A 23,434-nucleotide genomic window follows, 5' to 3' on the forward strand; every position below is an offset into this window, starting at 1 on the left:
ATGCTGTATTTATTTTTTTTCATGCAGATAACATGTTCTGTGTCAGATATTGTTTAGCCTTATAGAGAGCAGATGCTCTGAAGAAGAACACAAATTAAAGCAGAATGTAAAGGAATATAAGAAGGATATAAATCAATGATGTATAAAGGAGAATTGAAGGAGAAAATGGAAGAAAAAATGTAAAGAGCTGTCTAGACTTAAAATCTGTTTAGGTTAAAATGCCATAATGAAATCCAAACGATCATTCGTAACATTGGTTGTCCATGAAGATGGTTTTCCCATATAGTTGCTTTGCATTTCCCCAAGACACAGGAAACTACTTGAAATGTTGTAGCATGTGCATCCTGTAGGTGCTGTGTTGTAGTTTTCTCTGACAACCTCCACAGACTTCCTTTTATGAGATCTCACACTTTTTCAGTTAAATTGCAGAATAGTGAACAAAGCTCTGTTTGTTGGGAGATGCAATAGTATGTGCACACTAGGGTGAACTGGTTTGCCTGGCATAAGTGTGAAGTGGATATCCCCACTCCTTCCTGTTTCCTTCAGGTTTTGTGTTTTGGGGTTTTCATTTTTTTCCTCTGTCTCCTGAGAACTAGACAGAGCTACTGTGTCCTTTGTGAGAGCTGTTAGCCTATTTTTTATGACACCGATTGATGTGTTGATGCCCTTGAGTCAGCAGTGGTGGGCATGGCCAGTTTGAGCTAGGTTTCAAAGAACTTTTTTACTCCTCTGTTGAAAAAAAGAGGAAGAACTCTGATCATCTGTAGCAACACAAGTTACTTACAGATTTCTTTCTGTTCTTATTCACACCTCTTTCATGTGTTTCATTTCAGTATTGACATGATTATTTTGAGACTTCAACTATGTGTCTACATCTTGTTTTCCTTCTGACTGAGGAACTTCAGTGCCTCTTGGTATTGTCTGAGGTTTTTTCTTGATCTTGTAACTTGGTTACTGATTCAGAATATCCTTGGCAAAAAAATCAGAATTCTCTCATAACTAACTGCAGAAGTTGCTTGGTTTGTTCCCATCTGTCAGTCTTCACTTACCAGAAATTTACTTGTTTCAGTCACGTACACCTGCTTTAAAATAGTTCTGTGTTAAGAAATCAATTAAATGGTCATGGAGTAGTACTGGCTCCTCTGCCACAGCCCTTTCAACACCAGCTTCTCTTAGCACCAGTGAAGCCCAACCACTGCTTTATTGTATGTGAATAGGGTCAGAATGCACTCTGGTATTTTGTCAGGAAAAGTGGTAAGTTTGACAGTTGAGTAATAGTTCAGGAAAAACGGAACCAGTCTGCGTTTGGAGGGTGTCAAGGACAATGTCGCACACTTGTTTTGAGGGAACTATTTTAATCACACTTACTGAGTTAAAGCAACTCAGAGGTTGGTGACTGAATGTTCCTGAGTTAGAAGTGAGGGTTTCAGCCCCAGCTGTGTGTGGTGACCTTCTGGATATGGTAGAAAGGAATAATGGAAAAAAAGCATGGGCTTTTTTCTCTTCTTCAGTCTCTAGTCTCACATGGGACATCAAGCGATCTTCATTTTGTTCTTCTTCACTAGAGTCAGAAAGAATATCTTGTATGGATATTGCACTTTTAAAAGGCAGTTAGTAACTTTTAAAATGCTTCAGTCATGATTCAGTGCTGTTCTCTGCAGCTCAAGAGGTTTTTTGGTCAAAGGTAGTGAGTACCCATGACTGTTTCTTGACCTTGGTTTGAGTGTAAGTGAATGCTGGGTCCTTCCTGCAGAAGCAGAGTAGTGAGAACTAGACCTAGTTCTCATCCTAGACCAGGATAGTGGTTCATGGAGAACAACAATACTAATACAAGTTCTTCTTTGTCTAAAGCCCTTAAAGCACCTTACCCTGTGAGAAAGAACAAATTTTGTCCATGCAAGGCTTCAGATGACTGATCTTCAAAATAAAAAAACCACAACAACCAAAATACCACCATCACAGCACATTATTTTGCCACACTTCTTTCCTCTGATTTGTCATCTTAGTGTTGGAATGAGAGGATGAAGTTGTTATCTCAGGAAATCTATTATTTTCTATTGAAAAAAGTTAATACATGCTTATTAGGTTTTCAAAACATTTAAAGTAGTGGTCTATTTCCTAGTAGCTAGTGCTGTTGGAGTAGAATTCTAATAACAGCATTCTTTTTAAATGTCAAAACCAATTATCCATTTGAGTGGTAATAATATAAAAGATTTATGAAAGGACAAATTGTAAATTTGTACTTGTAGCTCTACTGTGTTGCAGAAATTTGTTGTAATTTATAGGGAGTAATTATGAAGTATGCATTGAAGCATCATGGCATTGAGATCTTTGAGAATTAAAAACCTACTTGTTGGGAGGAATGAAGCAGCTTAGATTTGGCTTGTAATTGGGTACTGGATTGCAGATAAAGCACTTAGTCCTTTAAAGACTGAAGTTTACTTCAAAGAGCTAAACAAGTTTTTTTTGACAAATCTTTATTTAGCAAAGATCACTGAGAGGCTGTAATTTCTGCTTCAATCTTTATCTGTTTCTGTACTGCATGTTGTTTTATATGGCTTTTAAACATAAATCCATTAACCAGAGAACTCATCATTGATTTATACAGCTGGTGGTGGATTTTGCAGCTGAATGTACACAGCATACTTCAGACAAGCTTGCAACCTCTGGCCCCTCTCTCTTGATCAGTGAATTAAAGTGCATGTTATGTTTTCCAGGGGGAAGGGAGTTTTGTAGGAAAGAGAGTCTAGAAATCAGGTGAGAAATAGAAAGGGTAAAGACCAGATTTCAGAGGGTATCTTGAATATCACACCTTGTTCTTTCTTCTTCTCACCCACATAATCTTTGTCCTGTTGGCGAAATAATGCAGAGTACTTTTCAGAAAAGCAAGAGTGGGCTGAGGTTTTATGGTCTGTTTGTTTTTATGAGCCTTAAATCACAGTTGGTTTTTTGGGTTTTGTTTTTCCCAAATGATGACTAAGCCACTGAAGTTGCTGTACAGCACGATCCTGAAAACCTAAGTAACTAAGGTTTGTTTCTCATTTGAAGACAACTGTGAATTTCTGGGTCTCTCTGGCTACAGGATATCACGACTATCTTGAAAGAGTGAGCAACAGAGTGCATATGTATCTTAATCTGCCTGCCAAGGACCTGTAAGTTTTTACTGTTTCCCTTTGGGAACTTAGACAACACTGCCGGTACCAATGTGAGATACACTTTTTTGACAGACCTTGATGCCTTGCACTCTACTGTGTAATGTGTTTTGTGTAAAAGAAAACAGTCCTGTTTGCCCTCCTCCCTCCCACAAATGCATTTTCTATGTTAAGAGGCTTTCAGAGAAATACAGTTAGACGCCAATGGTTGATACAATGATGTGTACAAGCCTACAAATTGTACATGAGATGCAGCTGGTGCTCTTCTCATTTCTGAAGTTAGTTTCTGTATGTTTACTTTGAATTATTCACTTGAAAAATAAAAGGTAGGGGCTGTTTGCTTCAAAAGCATTTGGGTTTGGCTCTAAGAGTTCCATGAGAGTTTGTCTGCCAGTAGATTGTCACATCTTGTCATAGCAGTATAATTTAAATTTCATGAAACAGAAGAGGTCACTAACATGACAATTCAGGGCACAAGGCAGTAATGCTTCTGCCTTTTTTAAGGTGGAGGGAGCATTTAAGCTTTCCTGGTCCATTTATCTCATGTTAAGGTCCATGAGTGCTTCATTTGGAGTTCCTTTCTTCCCTCCATTAAAGGGAAGCCAACACTGGTAGCTGTATCCCTGCTTGTAGGACAAGACTGGGAGTCTAGACTGGTTTTCCCTCTGAGGGTAGTTGGTAAAGACATTCAGCAGGCTGTTTAAAATCAGAGAAACCACATTGTGTCTTTCAAAATTCACAGAGTATATGTTACAGGGTCTGCATTCATTCTTATTTTACTTTAGTCAGTACATCTCAAGTGGTTTTGCTTAGACTTGGAAATCGTGGTTCGGAATGTGAGTGCTGGGTGTCTGGAATACATTGCTGTGCAGCACCACATCCTACAGACATTCACAGACTGTGCTGAAGGTATTAAGAATTCATTTTAAAAATGATGCTTCTCATTACCAACAGCCTCAGTCCTTTCTGAGAGGAGACTGTGCCATCCAGGGGAGAATGTGACAGCACAGGAGATGTCCTGGGCTTCCATGGGATGTCACAAAATGTATAATCCGCTGCTTTACTTTGGTTTTTTTTGAAGCTCTCATGCCTTCCTGGTACTTGTTGCTAAAGATACAATAACTGCTTGTGGGGCACAAATGCTGCATTGGTTACACACAAGGGTCCTGAAAGGAGTCATGAAAGTAATGCATCTTCTTTCTTTTCTTTCTTTTTTTCCTCCCATATTAATGGCTTTGTTGATTGGTGGCAGCACAATTCGATAAGCTGCTAAGAATTTGTTGACTAAATCAGCAACCCCTTTCTTTCAGTTCCTGTACAGAGCAGATTGCCATGGTTAGTTGTACACTTTTTGACTGCCTTTCCTAAGAGCGAGCTCACTGTACTTTCAGGGAAGGGATTTCTCAGAGGTGTGCAGCTGAACTTGCGTTTGAAGAACTTGCTGGAACATTGAGGTGAGAGCCAGCTTTCACTCTCACCAGTTGAAAGTCTCATTTGATTGGTCAAGTACTCTGTCTTCATTATTCCAGGCCATAACAGTTTCACTTGTCTTTTATTTCATCTGGGTTCTTGTTTTCTCTCCTGTTTTTTTAAATGAAATATTGCAACTTTCCTAATATTTCCCATATTCTTATGCAGACACTTCCCATTCATGGTATTTCTTTTCTTATTATTGTCTGAGGGTATTTATAGTATTGAGTATAGGTCAGAGGAAACAGAACTCTGTGGCTGAAGGTGTTAGTCTTGGAGTTAATCTATGGTAGATTACTCCAACACACAAACTCTAGCTTTTTTTTAATACTGTTTATGTATTTTTGTCCTCTACAGAGGACTACTTCAAGCATGGCGCATTAAGAAAACAATATTATTTTCTTTTGAGTTAGCCTTTAGTGGTATACCATAACATAATGGAGGATGATCCATTTCAGTAAGTGTTGCAGGAACTTGCATGAGGTTGCACAGAATGTGCACGTTCTCCTCTTCCACAAGGCTGGGCCATAGAGATAATTCTCCCCATTATATGTGGTTTGCAGTTAAGCTGGCTGTTAAATTTACCACATAACTATTTGCACTCTAAGGCACTAGTAATATGCAGGGATTGCAAGGGGTTACCTTTCATTTAACTTTGACTCAGGAAGGCTTGAATTCTTCTCCTCAGCCTTCACTTTGTGTGTTTACCAAATGCCCATCTTGGTATTTAAACAACCAACTCTTCTCTAGAGTGCACACTGAAGTGATGAAGGTTTTCTTGCGTATCTACAGGGGCTCTCTCACCTTGCCCAAACAAAATAGATATCTGAGGTAGAATGAGATTCTGAAGTGGTCTCCTTTCTTTTCCCTGAGGACATGATCTTGTAGGTGTGCTCAGACACATGGAAAATTGGCCATAAAGCACAGGACCTGCACGTCCTTTCATTCCAGTAACAATGTCGGTATCCTCTGCTGACAGTTAGAAGATCCAAGTCTTGGCCGTTTTCCATCTGCTGAGGTAATGGTTTAAAAACACCCCACAACTTAATTATCTAATTTTGAATTTCCACATCGATTTCTGCAGCATGTGCAATGAACTGGCAGGTTTCCATCTCATTTTCAATTCCCATCTTACTCTAAAATGCTAGTGACTGCTTTATGGGCTGGAAGGGGTAATGCTCAGACTAAGGACCTTTTCAGAGTGGCTCCTTGCCCACTCCTCTGCCAAAAATAGTGAAATCACTGGTCCCTCCTCCAGTGCAGGGATGATGAAAGCCAGATTAACTTCCTTAAAAATCCTGCTCTGTGTTTCTAGAGAAGTGATACCTTTCATCTCTGTGGAGTGTCCACACCTCTGCACCCGATGTGGTTTGGGTTTATTTTTACTTTTTCAAGGAAGATTTTGTCTGCAGAATATGTAAATCTTGTTTTGTTTTGGTTTCCTACAGAAAATATATTTCTTACATTCTTGGCTAACTGGAAGATCAATTTGACATTTGTAGCTTATCTTTAATATTAGAAATTACTGCTCCTTTTTATAGAATCATAGAATAGTTAGGGTTGGAATGGACCTTAAGATCATCTAGTTCCAACCCCCCTGCCATGGGCTGGGACACCTCACACTAAACCATGTCACCCAAGCCTTCGTCCAATCCGGCCTTGAACACTGCCAGGGATGCAGCATTCACAACCTCCCTGGGCAACCCATTCCAGTACCTCACCACCCTTACAGTAAAGAATTTCTTCCTTATATCCAATCTAAACCTCCCCTTTTAAGATTTAACCCGTTACCCCTTGTCCTATCACTATAGTCCCTAATGAAGAGTCCCTCCCCAGCATCCTTATAGCCCCCCTTCAGATACTGGAAGGCTGCTATGAGGTCTCCATGCAGCCTTCTCTTCTCCAGGCTGAACAGCCCCAACTTTCTCAGCCTGTCTTCATACAGGAGGTGCTCCAGTCCCCTGATCATCCTCGTGGCCCTCCTCTGGACTTGTTCCAACAGTTCCATGTCCTTTTTATGTTGAGGACACCAGAACTGCACACAGTACTCCAAGTGAGGTCTCACGAGAGCAGAGTAGAGGGGCAGGATCACCTCCTTTGACCTGCTGGTCACGCTCCTTTTGATGCAGCCCAGGATATGGTTGGCTTTCTGGGCTGCAAGCTGAATGCCATAGTAAAGAGTTGTATTAATAGTGAAGGCTTTTTTCATCACCCAACCAGGCAGAAAACTTTATTCTCATGCTGTCCCTGAATGCTTTACATATGTATCTATCTTCATATCTTTTTAATATCTTTCATTTATCTATGCCTTTCTTTATATTATTATGTATTTCTTGGATAATGTGGAGCAATCCTGTAGCTTTACATTGATGCTTCCTAACACTTGTTTACTAGATTTGATACAGACAGAACTTGTTTGTAGCCTCATGCTTTTAATTGTGTTTCTTCATATTTTGTTGGTTTTAAAGAACTGGTGCTGGGTAAAACAGCTGTCTTTCAGAGGAGGGATTCTTGGAAGTTGCAGTGGGGCTGGATCCCAGGGCAGTATGGACTTCTCTCAGTATTTGGCCCACATCCTTACTACACTGATGCCTGTTGGGCCACTTTTACGAACTAACAAAACCAATGAATATAGAATTTTGCATTTTTAATTTTCATTAATACTTCTTACTTAATGCTGTGTTCCCTGCCTCCCATGTTAGATGGCTCTGTAGCCTCCAAGAAGCATTCCTTTATCACCTGACCACCTTTTCAAGACTATTTGGAGCAAATGTAATGGAAGAGAGTGATCTCTCTCACAGAGACTAGAGTGTGGCCTGGAGTGTAATATCCCCAAAACTGGGAACCACATTATTTAGTACCACTAAATAAAACCACTGTATTTAGTAGTCACTTCTGCTTTAAAAGCTTGGCGTGTCTTTTAGATTGTGTGGGGGCTTTTTTCCCCGTCCTTTGAAAATACAGGAAGCTGTGTCTACTCAGCTGTACACACTGCCTTAATGAAATAATGCCTCTTGCTTTTCCTGGCAGAGGGGGTTGTTTTTCTGGAATTATGGATACATTTATGACAAACGTTTACGTATTGTTTGATCTGACTTATAAAATAAAGTTTCCTGAAAATGCTTCACCAAATACAATATTCTTCAAAATCAAATCTTCTTTAAAACTAAGCAAACCAGAAATAGTCAAGAGCCACAGTGTGCTCCCTTGAGCCACGTTACTACACTGACTCCAGATGACTGACCAAATAACCCGAGCAATGCATTTGCTTCTGTAATTGAACAGAGTTTTGCTTTTATATTGCAGTTAAACTGTTTTTTTTTCCAGTTTTCCTAGAAGACACTTAAAATTATAACAATGCCAAGACAAACCAAGGTTGTTAGCCCATTACTCTGTCACTAATAGCGGGCAGTAACAGGTGCCTATAGGAGAATACAGGGATGGGGCTGACACAGATGCTGCCCCACATTGCTAGTATGTGGCCAAGGGTGGCGTCTTCTAGTTTATTGGCATTTTCTTACATGAATTCACGCAATTACTTTTGAACCTGTAACAGTATTTACTGCCCCAGCATTTAGTGTTGAACTTTTCCAAAGCTTAACAGTGATGTGTTGTGTAGTGTACATTCTTCTGCAAGTGGCACTGTTTCTTCTACTGGTGTGTATATTCCTTTGAATCTGTTGATCAGTCCTGTTCTGTTATTTTTTTTCATCATTTACAATTAAAAAAAAACCCAAAACCCTTATGGTGCACTTCATTAGTCCCTGAGGCTGCAAAGTCTTCATTGATTTCATTCCAGATAGTACTGGAGCTCATTCTGCGCTTCAGGTTGCTTAGTCGCCATTCTCTCATCCCTTTTCAAGCTCTGGCCTGTATATTTGAGAAAGGGTGAGAATGCACCTGGTTTGAAGTGGTACTAATGACTGAATGCAGTCTCATTAAGTATTTCCTAATTTCTCTTCACTTTTTCTATTATTTGAGCTGATTTTTTTTCTCCTTGGATTCTAATGTGCTCAGTGCTGACATCAGAAGAGCAAAATTTTAAGGCTGTATTTGAACATTAATAAGAATCAACTTGGAGCCTAACACTGAATTCAGAGCCCCACCCTTCTTGCATTGTTTCACTGCTCTGGTACAGGATTTGTAACTCATGACCCATAACGGGGCTTAATCCCTCCTCTTCCTGCTTCCATTATGCAGGTGAATTGTATTTTCTGATGCTGTTTTTTCAGATGCTCAAAATGGTACTGTGAAAATGTTTGTGTTATTCCTATAAAGAAAAGTGAAGAAAAAGTAAAGCCACTTAAATTATTACAAGATGAACATATTTAGAAAGCTTTTGTTTCATTTTTACCCAAAGGCTCATGTTTTCTTAGAGATCTGATTCTGAAATCCTCTGTAGGCAATTTCTCCCCCCCCATCAAACTGGAGCAGAACATAGGGTATTAATTAGGCCTATTAGAAAAGAGCCTTGCCCTGGGTTGATTCTGAAACAGAAAATCAAGAGGCAGCAGAGCATGACGTATTTGGAACTGACACTATTGCCTGCAGCATGGACCGCATTCATAGATCATATGCTTGCAAAGATGCAGTAAAGGGGGGCTGAGGGCAGCTCTGTATTTAAATATTTAGCAAAAGCATGTGTGGCCTTATAGGAAAGAGAGTGTGCCTCACTCGTGCTTGGCAGTGTCGGTGGGCACAAAATTGCCTCTGAAGGTTTCAATTAAAAATACAAAATGAGTGTTTCTTTTGTGTGGCTTCTCTGAACAGCAGTGTTTGTAGCTACTGAGAGTCTTTAATATGATAATGAGGTGCTCAAGTCTTCATTTTAACCCTGGCTGTGAGGGATAGGTTGTGAATAATATCCTGAAGGACCAAAAATACGTTCTCAGTACTAAGCACATTTTGGAAATGGTATAAAATTGACTCAACTTTAAGGTCCTTTTTATATTATCTAGAGGAAAAAAGGTAAAAGAAAAATGGGGTGGCCGGGTGTGTGTGGTACTGCGGTTGTGAACTTGATATTGGACTTAAACTGTTTACTAAGTAACATGGTAGTGAGAATGTCTTATTTTACTTTTAGCTTCCTAAATTGATGAGACTCCATGTCCTTTAAACTTCACTATAAAAGAAAAAAAAGAAAAAAAAGTAGTTTGAGATACAAAGGTATTTCCTTGGGGGGTTTGCAGGGGAGGTTTAGATACAGTGGAGTAAATTTTGAGCATTTGTGTATGATGTGAATAGAGCAGTTTTGTAATATAGCTGCTGTACATAACTGTCAGAGGTTTTCTTTCACACAACTTAAAACAGAGGCAGGATTAGATGGCTGCTTCTGGATGAGTATTTGAGAAAACGCAGTCATTCATCTTTCCAGGAAAATATAAAGTCTCGTTGAAATAGGAAAAAATAGATCCAAAATAAAAAATAAGCCTTGAAAGCATCTCTTGGGTCACTGGAAACTACCCAGCACAGGAAGGAGGCCTCTTGGAATTGAAGATGCAAGCATAATTATAAAATCAGAATGCAATTTTGCCTGATTATAGGGATCAGTTTGTTCATTACAAGTTTAAACCTGGGGTGGTTTTTTTCTCTCTTCTCATCTGCTAAATGTGAGCCATGCTCGTAGGCATTCACAGGAATTTCATGGATTAAATTTGCATTTCCTGGTTGTAGATGTGCATTCTCTTCAGAATGCCTTGTGCTTCTCAGTTATTTCCTTTTAATACCCATTTGTGACCATCACTCTCATTTTTGCAGTGGCAAATCTCTTTGAGAAAGCAAACAGAAAAGGGATGCAATTTGGAAGGAGTTTCCAGTAGCATTGCTGCCAGCACACCCTACTTCCCTTCAGCAGAGACAGAAAGTCAGTCCATGTATATTGGCAGAAGTGAAAAGAAACTGCACAGGAGAAATAGCCAAAGTTTGTGGGCCTCTAGAATAACTGAAATTAAAGGAGTCCTTAAATGATGAGAGTCTAGTAAATGAGAAATGATGTACACGAGAGAGTTTGAGAGTATATATATATGTATATATATATATATATACCATATTTCTCTTAGCACAGAAGCAAGGAGGGTATGCAGTGGGCAATGTGATGTATTTAAAGCTGGTAAAGTTTTGGTTTTTTTCCTCAAGTGTCTGCTTTGCTTTATTTTACATCAAGTTAGTAAGATCCTTTGGGTAGGAATTCCTAGTTTGGTCACCATGAGAACTGCAGTGGGAATGCTTTTGTATCAGAGCAAGTAAAGCAGAACTTTTCTCACAAATTATTCTTCTCTATTTGTTGCTTTCATCTGCTGTTAAGTGTGAAGATTTTTTGATATAATGGACATGCTATATTAATAGTTTATTTTAACATAAGTGTGCATATTCTCTGTGATAGGTTTTAAACATCCTTTGCCGTGGAAATAAGTTTTATAATCTTATTCACAGCCAGTTAAGTTGTACTGAGGATGTTAAATGAATTGCGAAAAAAAATTTATTGCTGCTCAGTACTGTCTATTTAATGGGCCATTAGGCCTGGCTGCTCTTTGTTTGAATATTGTATAATATTAAAAGAAAGCAAAGGAGAATTACACTCAGTTGGGTCATTACCTTGTTACAGATATATATGCAATTTAAGGTGATACTTTGATCCTGTGAAACTACCTGCCCTTATATGCTTTTTCAGTATGCTAAGGTTGTAGTTGCGTATGGGTGGCCTTAGGTCTCTGTAAGAAATAGATCTATATTGGTAATGAATAAACAGATGTGTGGAAAGAAATTGAAATGTTTTAAAATCACACACAGTTGTTGAATGTTAACCAGTTGTTTCCCAGGAGTAAATAGGCTGTCTAGAAGTTTCCAAACATGTGATGAGTGCCCTGATGCTTCATGACCTTTAGGCATGTGTGAAAGACTGCAGTTTTCAAAAGACAGGGTGCTCAGCAGTTTCTGAAAATCAAACCTTCTCAATAACTTCATTCAGGCTCCTCTTCCCTCCACTGCCCAAATCAAACTGCCCGTTATTAGCATATACAGGAGATCTGGTTATATTAAATATTTGTATTTTACTTATTTAGCATGCATTGTCTTTCTAAATTGCAAATATTGTGGGAAGAGGTTAACTGAATTATAGTGATGCCAGTAAAACTTGACCTTTAGTACCCAAAGGAATGGGAGGGAGGGATAATACCTTATCCTACTAAACCATGAAATGTTTTCCAGCTGTTTGCCATCCCTGCATATCTTAGAAAATGGCAGTGACATTGCTGCAATTTCTGCGTTTCATAAATGCAATAGAAATTTAGACCTGTGATACTTTATATGAATTGGAAATGTATATGCCTGCTGCCTATCATTCAGAAAGGCCTCAATGAATTTCCTTGCTAATTAGTGAGGACAGTAAGACACTGGCCTGTTTTTCTGATATGTCTGCTCATCTTCTTAGAACTCTCAATTCCTGCAATTAATAAAACAATGGTGGTAGTAAAGATGCTGCTGCTGTGATCCTTTAAATCAGTTGTCTGTGGTAGCACTAGGGTTCCAAGCACTTCCAGAGCACTGCTGTCATGTCTTGCTGCCCACCCTGTGGTGATGTTGCCCTGCTGCTCTCTTTTGCCTCCCATCCCTGCTCCCTCACCCTGGGCTGTCACAGCTGTCTCTTGGCCACCAGCAAGGGATCATTTTACTGGTCTCTGGATGCTCACGCTCCAGGTTCCACAACAGTTTTTCCCTTGTGCTCTGCTTCATGCTCCGCTTTTTGAACTGGTTAACTCCTGGGATAGCCAGAAGGTGAAACCTCGATGTGTGTTTACTGAATGCAAGTTGAAAAGCACGTAGCAAGCTCACAGGGGAAGTCGAGTGGTTCAGGCTGTGCTAAAGGTCCCAGGCACTGCTTTTAGAGCTTCATTCAAAATGATACTGTTGTTACCAAGCAGCCCTGTCCTTCCGACCCTGTTTAGAGCAGACAAGGAAGCAGGATAAAAACTGAGAGCAGATCCCTGCTCTGAGTCTAGTAATAAAATAATCTTTATCTCTCTTTTGATAGAAGTAAATGGTAAATGCTCAGGACACCTAGGAGAAGCTGAGATAGGCACTCTCGGGCAGCAGTTGTGTTTGGGAGTCAACAAGGGGCAGCTTCTGAACTGATCCATGGTCCAACGGGGTTTTACCTTCCTCAGCAGTTCATTGCCCTGCAGAATCGGTGAGCACCACCAGCACAAAAATGGGCAGATGTGAAAGACACCCATCTGTGTGAGCCTGACAGCCAGGGCAGTCCAGGCACAGGCAATGTGGGAATCTTGAGAGCATCAAACTGAGCTGTTTGGAGAAGGAATTTGTCATTGTTTAATAACGTTTTTGACTCTGGAATAACAGAGAATCCTAGGTAATATATCCTGCTGTCATTTTTATGAAGCCAAGAATTTAATCTCCTGTTTTCATTTTCTTAGGAAGGCTGTGTATTTGCAGTTTGGTGTGCTTATGTGCATGCCCACAGAAATCAAATAATGTTAGTGCCTTCTTAACAACTGAAATACCCATATAAAAAAAAATGTGACATATTTGGGATGTGCTAATGCTATTCAAATTCTAGCTCTGCTATAAACAAAAGTATCTGTTTCTATTTGTGATGTGTTGGATTTTCTTTGCTACACGAGAAGCTACCTTATTTAATTCAAGGAAAGTGTTACGCTACACCCACGTTGCCTAATTCACTCAAGCAGAAAGAAGTTGGGTGTGTTCCCAATGAGTAACACACTTGGAAGAAAGCAGTGGACTACATTTAACACTTGTTCTTCATTGAAGTTTGTATTTGTTTAAAATACAAAGTGCTGGCATCTTACTTGGTAAGATACCTTTATGTGAGGATGATAGTTCAAAGGACACATTGCTTTTATTTAATGGAAATAGGATTTGTTCATTTGCAGATTTGTATTCCGTATTTTTATTCATATTTTTAGTATTTTAATTCAGTTCCTTAAAAAGACTTTGTTACAGGATATAAAGACACACAAAGTTTTCTGAAATACTCCCATTATACATGATACCTAAAGGGAAGACCTCTATCCTAAATCCCAACTATCTGAATAGGCTGCAAGCACTAAAAGCAGTAAAAATGATGGTGACACCTGAGTGATACAGCCCAAACACTGAAGTTGTAGTCTGAACACTTCTGGACTCCAGGAAGTTTCTGTTTGGATGGCTGCAGGTGCAGCTGGCTACACCAGGAGGAGATAGACGAGTTGGCAAACAGTGGATCTGGGCCAGGGGGTATTTTACAGAGTGTCTCAGTCCGAGTGGCATAAATGTAGTGTCTTAAAAATTGATTGCTGTCCAGTTTGGAACATCCAATTACATGTAAATAGATATAAAAATGCTCAAGTCTTTTTAACCTATTTCAGAAAGCAAAGCTGTGCCTCCAGATGCATACTTTACTAGTCATTTTGGCATTCCCTTTCATTTGAAAGCAAAGTAGGCACAAGGAGTAGGTGAACTGCCAGATAAAGGTAATAAACTGTAATTTGCCAATTTTGCATTCTTTACAGCAAGTTTTTCTGATACTTATCCAGACACGCAATCTTGGTAAACATGGTTTAGGTTTTAGATAGGGGATGAGGGGGAATTCTGGCATTTTGGACAGACTTGCATGGGTCATAATCCTTACTAAGCATAATACAGGCCTTGGACAAAAATAGTGTGAGACGCATAGTGTACCAAGAAATTGAGTTTAGCAGAGTCTAATGGTAAGGTAAAAGAAATTGGTAGCTGTTCCCTAAAAGATTGTTTAAATTGAAACCAAGTGAATGCATTTCGTATGTTTCCCATGGGAACAATTGCAGAGCGATGCAAGTGAGTTGAATCTGCTAAACTCAGAAATCTTTCCTATCTTTCTGGAAAACATTCCCGTTTTAAAGTTACATTAGTCCAGTTTCCCTCATGACAGTAATTTTGAATTTAACTATCCCATTTAGCAAGGGAGAGGGCAGGCAAGCATTGCAGGATTTCCAGTTACATATTCTGGTCTCATGAAAATTTCATGGTTAAAATAAATAAATAAAAGCTTTCCAGAAGTGAAATGCTGTGGTTATCTAAGAGATTGTATCTCTTCTTCACTAGCTGCCTCCATAATAAACAGCAATTGATTACATTGAGGAGCTGCTTCATTGTTAGCACTGCCCGTGGGAGGAGGTTTCTAATGAGGACTCTGTGTGGTTTTATGATCTCCACTTCTTTTCTTTTGTCCTGCTACGCCCTCCTCCCCTCCCCCCCCCCTTTTCTTTTTTTGACTCCTTGCTTAATTTCATTATCATCAGATCTATTCATGTTTAAGGTGATTTTACACATTGCGGGGATTTTTCTGTGAGCAGCTATTGTTCCCTGGAGACTGAGCGTAAGGAATGGGTATATATACAAATATATAAAACATAAGGATCAGATTATTGACACTGATTTTCTTAATGCCAGTGTTCAAATTCAGTGGAGTTTGCTTTAAATCCATGGGATATTTTGACATAGGATATTTTCAGAGCCCTGATACCAAGCCTGACACATAAGTACTTTGTTCCAGTAAATTTTCTTCCTGTTCACATCAGAACTTCACCCAGTGAAGACTTTGTGACATTGTAACAGTTTCAAAATACAAATAGCAAGCTGTTGATCAAAGAACTCTTTGTAGAGAGAGAGAAATCTGTATTTAAACTTAGATAAACTGGCTTGTTGAATTTTGCTTGGCTATTTATACTGTCCCATTCTGCTGTATTCAGAGCTAAGGGTTTGGTGACAGAAGATGAAAGTTTGTGTCCTGCTTTTAGCTTGGAGGATGAGTGCTAAATGAAATATTAAAGAGTCCGTCTATGGTTTGTTCTGCCCTAATGCAAGTTGTCAGGGCTTTTTGTTGAGGTTTGTTTTGTTTTTTTCTGGGAAATAACAGATTTATTTTATCAGAAACTCAGTCACTTGTAAATTCTTTGAACTAGAGCAGTTTTTTTCTGCAGTTAGGTTAAAAATAGCATGTCCTAGGGACAGAGGAAGCAGCTGTGTTAAAGTATCTGCATATTGCTACATTTCCAGGATTTCTGTTAATGATAGAAAGTCAGTTGAAATGACATCTATTATGTGTTTCTCCAAGCAAGTGGAAAAGAAAAATAAACAATGTGGTGCTGGAGAATCCACTAGCAATTGTGTGTCTCTGCCTGTCTTCTTTTCAGAGGAGCTGATGTCCACATTCTAACCACTGTTCCTTCTGCGATACATATACATCACACTGAACAGCATTAAGGCTGCCCACCTAATCTATGTTCTTATTCATGTTCACTGCGTGGTGGTTCATATGTATGCAGATAGAATCTGCATCATTTTCAGAGCCTGTGCATGCTCTGAGGAAAGTGTAATGTTTTCTAAAATGATACTTTCTCCATTAAAAGAAGCAAAGCTAAGCTTCTTAGTAGGTAACTTCTTTTATTTCATGACCATAAATACTCTGCAGTAATGCAGACAAGTTTTCCCAAAGGAGAAGATAACTATAAAGTGGGTGATATGAAAGTCTGTCTTTATTAATGCTTATGCTATTAGAATCAGCAAATGCTACCCTGCTACACTGTAAATTACAGTTTTTCCTCCACAGATACTTCTTTGCAATTACTGTTGGCATACAACTTGAGCCAGGATTGTATATTAAACTGCTGGAAATGAATATAGTGTATAGTGATCCTGTTCCATACCTTGTTAGCACTTTTGTCTTCTTATATCTCTTGCTAACCTTTGTTTTCCAGGTATCTTATCCAATTCTTTCTGGCTAGGTCTATTAAAACACAAATTACAAATGCCTATTACAAAATACTGTATTTTTATCATTTAATGTAATTGATATTTTAATAACAATTATAATCTAACTATTCTATTTAAAACATCTGTACTAGGAGTCTTCAATTTGATTAATTTTTGTAAACTGTTTTTCTCTCTTAGTTTTGGATATGGCCCGACACGTTCCCCTTTACCGAGCTCTGCTAGAATTACTTCGTGCTATTGCCTCCTGCACATCGATGGTACCATTACTGCTGCCTCTGTCAGGGGAAAGTAGTGAAGAGGAGGAGGAACAGTTGGAGTCACAAGCTTCTGTTGGGACTTTGCTGGCTAAAATGAAGACCTGCGTAGATACTTATACCAATCGACTGAGGTAATCACTTTCATCATTCCTGACCTTCATTTAAACTGTATTTTATACTTACATATTATGAACCTAGAAGCAAAAGAAGATTTGGTGCTGTATATTTTATCTGAATGGGTGCTGCAGTCTGGAGTGAGAATGTACCATTGTTTGATCCAGATTTATGCTTGTATTCTGTTTTACTTTAGTATTTGCAAAGAATGATTTGTACGACACAAGCTGGGGGAGGTTTGTGTGCTTCTGCCACTTCACTGCTAACTGCAGATGCTGCGATACAAATTTTCGTTTCTTTCTTTCAGTAATTTTCTGCTTCCAGCAATTAATTGGTTTCTTGATACTGTTTATGTGCTTCCAGTTTAGAGATGGCTTGTTAGGAAATAATACCCGTCCTTCCCTGCAAAATGTAGTGCTGTCCCTCAGCATATGCAGATATGTCATGAAAAGAAGGTCAATATAATGTCAGGAAAAGGTGTCTGTAGAATTTCTTCCTTCCATTCTAAACTAAGAATATTTACCAGTCACTACCCGAGAGATTTTTCAGAGCAGGAATCCCATTGTTGGGAACTCATTCTAGTATCTCCTGATGTTCTGCTCTTTAACCATCAATTTCTTTAATCCTTCTTGACTGAGATTGCTAATCTTGCATATCAAGTATGTAATGTACCTGCAGTGGGATTTTTCTACTGGCTTAATGCAAAAGAAACAGAATTAGAAAGGACAACTTTATGTTGGATACCCACCTAAAAATGTCAGCGTGTACTTGCTGGCAGTATTATGTAGATCACTGTATACGCAGTCCTCTTAACATAGAAAAATATATTTGGCTTCTGTGTAATCCCTTTCCAGTATAAATGTATGGATAAAATTCTCTACCACACTTACTTTTTTTTTTTTGTTAATCTGGTCACGCGTGAGCCTTGGATTTCGTGAGCATGGAAACCTCTGTCTTTTCATGTCACTCCCCAGGCTGAAGTCTGAAAAGTTTCTTTGTGAGAATGGCACATTGCTGCCACTCAGGAGATCTTTTTAATTTGGTAAAATAAAATATGCTGTGACTCGTTCTTCAGTGTCAGCTCAGGGTCTGAAAACAAAGAAGAATTCTAGAAGCACAGTTGGTATTATTTTAATAATTGATGAATTTGATAAAAATTCCATGGTTGTTTCAGTTACATTATCTGTTCAGTCTTGTATGACTTTGCTATATCTCGTCTTTCATTGGTTGGGTTAAGCATAATACTGTTTTTCTTTAAAGTAGTGGCTTAAGCAAGGATGAAAACACCAACAGGGTGAGCAGCCTGGAATCATTGGGGTGGAAAGTTTTAATTCTCAGTATTTTAATTGGAGGTGTGCCAGCAATATAAGCAAGTGTTGGCATGAGTTTCTTAAATGGGACAATATGCTGCCCCTTTTAGGTCAGATGCCAGAACAACAACATAATTATGGGATCTGCTTTCAAAGACAAGACTTTCCTTTGCCTGAAGAGCAGTTCTGCTTGCATGTCTACCACATGTCACCTAGGTTGGAGCAAGTGTCTGCTTGGTTCCAGACTTTAAGAGGAGCAGTTTCAGACTGTCCATTTGATTTTAGTTACGTTCAAAGGTCATAATATTCTGGTAGGAAATTGGGAAGTTTCTGAATAATGGAGAAGACATTTAGGTACGAGGCGATTTCTCATGACTGCTAGGACTGCTAGGGAGTCAAAAGCCATCACTAGTTTGGGCATGGTCATGCTTGTGTAATGGTTGCCACTGGGGCTGAGTTTGAGACATTTGATTGCTGTGATGGCTGAGGTCTATGCCACATAGCAAAGCAGGCTCATGTGATCCACTGTCTGCCAGGGGAGCTTCTTGGCAAATTGTTAAATTTGGCAAAAGAAGCTGCTGGCTTATTTTACCATGTGGAGTCTGACAAACCCAGGTCTAAAATTCCCAGTTGTGCTTTGTCTTTCCACATCACTTTGGCCACCCCCACGATAGCTGCTTGAGGGAGATCTGAATTTGGTCATCTTCACACCTCTGTCACTTGTCACACTGCTACTGAGGGTTAATCCTGCACAGTTCCAAGATTGTATGAATGTCAAATTGTTGTTATGACCTGGATGCTTTTTCTGTAACGTGAGGTTGCTGGAATATAACCAGGTAGGTCCAAGGCATTTTCCCTGCTACAGCTTTTCACTGTCTTCTCTGGGTTTTTTTGCAGAAGTACTATGTGAAATGGTACGTTTTGCAACCAGAAATTTTTCTTTATCATTTGGTACCAAGAATTGAGGCCTAATTTGCTTTGGTTTTCTTTAGAAGACAAAACAACTGTCAGTTTCTTTCACTGCACTCTCAAACCTCTGTTCAGAGCTAATGGTTGGCTGTGAGGATCTGTCCTGCAGCCTTAACTGATTTGGAATGCTTCAGCATAGTGTCTGTAAATACAGTTCTGGAAGTTCCAGGGAAGAGGATGTGGAGCCAGCTCAGAGGAGGTCATGAGCTTTCACTAGTGTTTATCTGCAAAGGCATGGTCCCTAGCTTGTTTTGCCAGATTTCAGGAAGTTAGTTTAAGAATCTGTGAATTACTAGAAGGAACAAACTCCTGTTTGGTACCTATGGAAAACCATGAGGGCAGGGTGATACCCCTGGTGTGAACTCATGGCAGGTTTATCCCAAGCCAGTGAATGTCAGAACTGAACAGAAGTCTGCTATTAAGCACTGTCCCAGTAGTACACAGGGGCTGGATGGCGCATTCCCTTTATTTGGCGAATACTTTGGTAAAGATAGCCTTCCATATCGTCGCACTTACCTCAAAGTATCAGGCATGGATGAGTAAGTATTAGTATTGGCTTTAAAAATTAAAGTTGCCCTGGGAGTGTATCATTCATTATTCATTTGGCACCGTGTGAAAAGAAGGCTGTCATCTTCTAGCACAAGCTAAATTAATGGCTTAAATTATTAGCATGTATGCTGCTGTCTCTTCTAGCAAATATATTGGTGACTGTCATCCCTTTAAATATGAGGTGACATGATTTTGTCTTCTTTTTCTTCAGTGGTTGAAAAACCGCAAAGTGTCTAAGTCTAAATTAAATACTTGGCAGCTTCTGCACTTTGAAAACTGCAATATTTAGATAAAGGCTTGGCCTGTACTGAATAACTGCATTACCTTTTGCTCCACAAGCAGAATCTTTACAGAAAGAAATGTACAGCATAATGCAGACCTTTAAGTGTTTCCCAAAAATAGAGAACATTTACAGCAAAATATTCATATGGTTATGTATTTGACTGTGGCATATTACTCATGAGTAGTATTTATGAGGTTCTCACATTTCTTTGTAATACCATTGAAAAACATACTATCAGAGCTCAGGAGTTTGGTAACACCGTTAGGTTACCTGCATGCAGAAATCTGGATACAGGTTGCTGGAGTGCAGGGAAGGAGCTGAAGGATCTTACTGACTTTATCACTTGGATTTTAGTATTTCAACTCCTCATTCATATGTTTTTGGCAGAGCGCTGTAATTCCCAGCAACTCCCTCTCTCCAGCTGGGACTGCACTTGTCCTTCTGAAACACTTGTGTGTCTTACGTACAGTTTGGATAGAGCTGAATGCAGCTCTGAATCCAGGTGAGAGTGCAGCAGCAGTATCAAAATGAGATGATGCCAAGAAGGGAGGACATTTCCTCAACTAATAATGTGGTGTGCCTGTGTTATACATGCTCACAAATGGTTGAGTGGTCACCAGGCTACTCTTCTTGTGTGCATGCAAATTAATACCACATGTTTCAGATTGCACTAAGAGATGGGTTTATGAGCCAAAAAAAGTCGTCTTCAGTAATGCTGTACTTTTGTACTGGGAGTAACATTTGCATTCCCCTGAAATTCCGGTTTCCCACCTCCAAGATTGAATCTACCAAAGCTCATTAGTATTTATTAGTTGGGATTCATACAGCTGGCTGCAGGGCTACCGTGGGCTTACAGAGGCCAGAAGTGACTTTGACCTTGGTTTACTTCTTGTGTTCTAAGATACACCAGTTGGTCAGTTATATGTAAAACCCATTTAACCTTTTACAGGGCTTTGAATTACATCTGCCTCACCCCTTTTGTAACTATATGGTTCAGGAAACTATATAGACTTTCAGATTTACCAGACCAGGGCATGTTGTTACCTCAGGAGGATGGGAATACAGACCAGCTTCACGACTCTACCTTCAAAACTGTGTGAAATTATAATCAGTGTGAAGGTGCATAGCACTGGGGAACATTTTACATACTTCCCTATCTATAGTCTAGGGAATTAGTTGACCCATATGGTGATTGTAAGTAAACTGAGAAACTTTAAAGTACTGTTAAATATCTCAAAATATGTGTGTACAACACATGTACAACGTGTAGAGACTAAGATAATGTAGCAGGCAGCATCTTATGAAGCATGCAGGATTAATTGTATTAAGTTGATATTCTTACTGCAAAAAAAAATCAGTCAAATAAAGGTTGGAAGATAATGAGGGAAGAAAAAAAAAATGGAGGTCGTCATTAATAGAAGTCTTGCAAGTTCTGGCAGTACCAGTTGGGGTTTTCCCCAAAAGAGGGGGTAAAAAAGAAAATCTCTTTCCCCTAACCATTAGAATAGACAAGTCTGACTTGTGTGAGGCAACTAGATGTTGATAAGGCAGTATGTCTGATTTGGAAGGTTTGTGGGGCTAGCTTGTACTCCCCAGGAAACTGGCTGAAATCCCTGATTAGGTAGGATAAAGGTCAAATATGAGATCTTGCCTGGAGAGTTCTTGTGTCCAAGGCAGAATCTTGCACTTTAATTCCTTAACTGCTTTTACGCAGTTCTGGCCTGACTCAGAAGTTAGGTGGCTTGGTAATCATGCAAGCTGCAGATAACTGCAGGTGAGAGGGTAGAGTGGTTCTGCCAACACTTGGTTTTAAAAGTTACTCTGAGGAGAGGGCTGTGTTGTCTATCTTGCTGCTGGTAACAGTGGACAGAATCATCGTATTGTGGTAAAGTAGACGTTAAGAAAACACATTCTCTTCTGATGTCTCAGAAGCGTTGAAGTGTTAACTAGGTTCTGGACAAGGAGAGGGAATTCTGTTACTGGTACTGAGAGTTTGCATTTGAGTAGATGTCTCCTCCTACAGTTTCAGCTAGATATGTTCCTTGTCTGTTTAGGTAGTTGGCTGTCAGTAACTCAGTATATCTGTTAGGAGGTTTAAGCATGTGATTAAGCATTTTGTCTAATGAGGCCAAACTTTAATTTTTTTTATTCTAAGATCAAGTAGAAGGAAGAAAACCCTAGCAGTCTAAATTGTAAAACCACGCGGAAGATGAAACACTACAAGATAACTGTCTTGAAAATAAATTTGTAAGAATTGATTTCACTTTCAGTATCTTCACTAGTCACACTGTTACTGCTTTTCACACATCTTTCTCTTGGATAAGTCCACTGACATTTCATTTTAGCCAAAATGTCTCCAAGGGTTTTGTAGCAAATAGCTTAAGGATTCTACATCAACAGCAAGCTGTTCTAAATTTGTGCACTGTTCTTGGGACTGGTGGCTGCTACCATGTCTGTGATCATTGTGACAGATTATCGTTGAGGTTTAGTGGCCTTAAGTATGCATTTCTGAACCTGGTTAATAGGTTACTTAAAAATACTGGCCTAGATTTTTCACAAGGGAAAAGGCAGTGATAGGATTTTTGAAAGTATGAATGGGAGAGGCAGCTGCTGCTGCTTTGTCTTTTGTCTTAAATGGTTCCTCAAATGCTGAACAACCCTGTTTGGCTCTGAGGCTTTCCTCCTAACTTTGAGTATCTGAAAACTCAGTACTGCTTCAAATTAACAGCAGGCTAACATCCTTTTGGCTTAGCCTGGAACAGGAAAAATGTACCATCCTGCAGTAATGGATTCCTTTATTAATGCACTCTAGGGAAATTCTCATATGATTAGGTACCATGCAAAGGCTTTCAGTGTTACTGTAATCACTTCTACTGAATAGTTTAGAGGCTCATTCTTTATGCATGATTTCAGTCTAGATTAAAACACAGAAAGGATGTAGTATGTGGTAGTTACCTAAATATGTTTGGGACATCAAAGCATTAAATTACTGGTTTTTCTTGTGTAGCTAGCTTTCTGGTTTGCTTCTAAGCATGGTAGTGTAATACTATAAACACCAGTGCTGCTTGGCTGCTGAACTTGTTGGGTCTTAAAATGAACAAGTACTGTTAAAACAAAAAGAAATATAGAAATTGCAGTCATTTGGTGGCTGTTAGCACTAAAATCTCCTAAGTTTTGCAGGATACCAATGTAAACACAATAGCTCTTAAAACATAGAAGCTTTTAAACCTCACATATAGGTCACAGTGTTATCAATACCGTGTCTTTGTTTCAACAGTTGAATATACAGGGTAGTAAAGACTGGGTTGTCACAATCTAAATATTTACATGTATCTTAAATTACGAGGCAACTACCTTCTGTCAAACACTGGTGTTAGTAGATACTGTATTTTCAAGTTATTTCATTATAAAAATTTAAGATGTTTAAGTTGACTTTTTGATTTCCATTATGTTCATTGTAAATGTTTAATATAGCTGCCTTCTATATTTGAAGACTTTCAAAATTATATTACATTAGAATGATTATTGAAATAAAATGTCTTAACTTCTATAGTGTAGGAG

The 23,434-nt window shown here is 39.0% G+C and overlaps 1 protein-coding gene across 1 annotated transcript in view; it reads left to right on the forward strand.

Moving 5' to 3' along the window:
* Nucleotides 1-23,434, forward strand: part of BIRC6 (baculoviral IAP repeat containing 6) — a 169,147-nt gene that overhangs the window by 131,518 nt on the left and 14,195 nt on the right. Inside the window, exon 66 of the mRNA XM_034060268.1 lies at nt 16,569-16,779. Within this exon, the coding sequence (XP_033916159.1) occupies nt 16,569-16,779 (211 nt within the window). The remainder of the gene's footprint in view (nt 1-16,568; nt 16,780-23,434) is intronic.

Source organism: Melopsittacus undulatus, chromosome 3, assembly GCF_012275295.1.
Source record: "Melopsittacus undulatus isolate bMelUnd1 chromosome 3, bMelUnd1.mat.Z, whole genome shotgun sequence".
Taxonomy (NCBI): domain Eukaryota; kingdom Metazoa; phylum Chordata; class Aves; order Psittaciformes; family Psittaculidae; genus Melopsittacus; species Melopsittacus undulatus.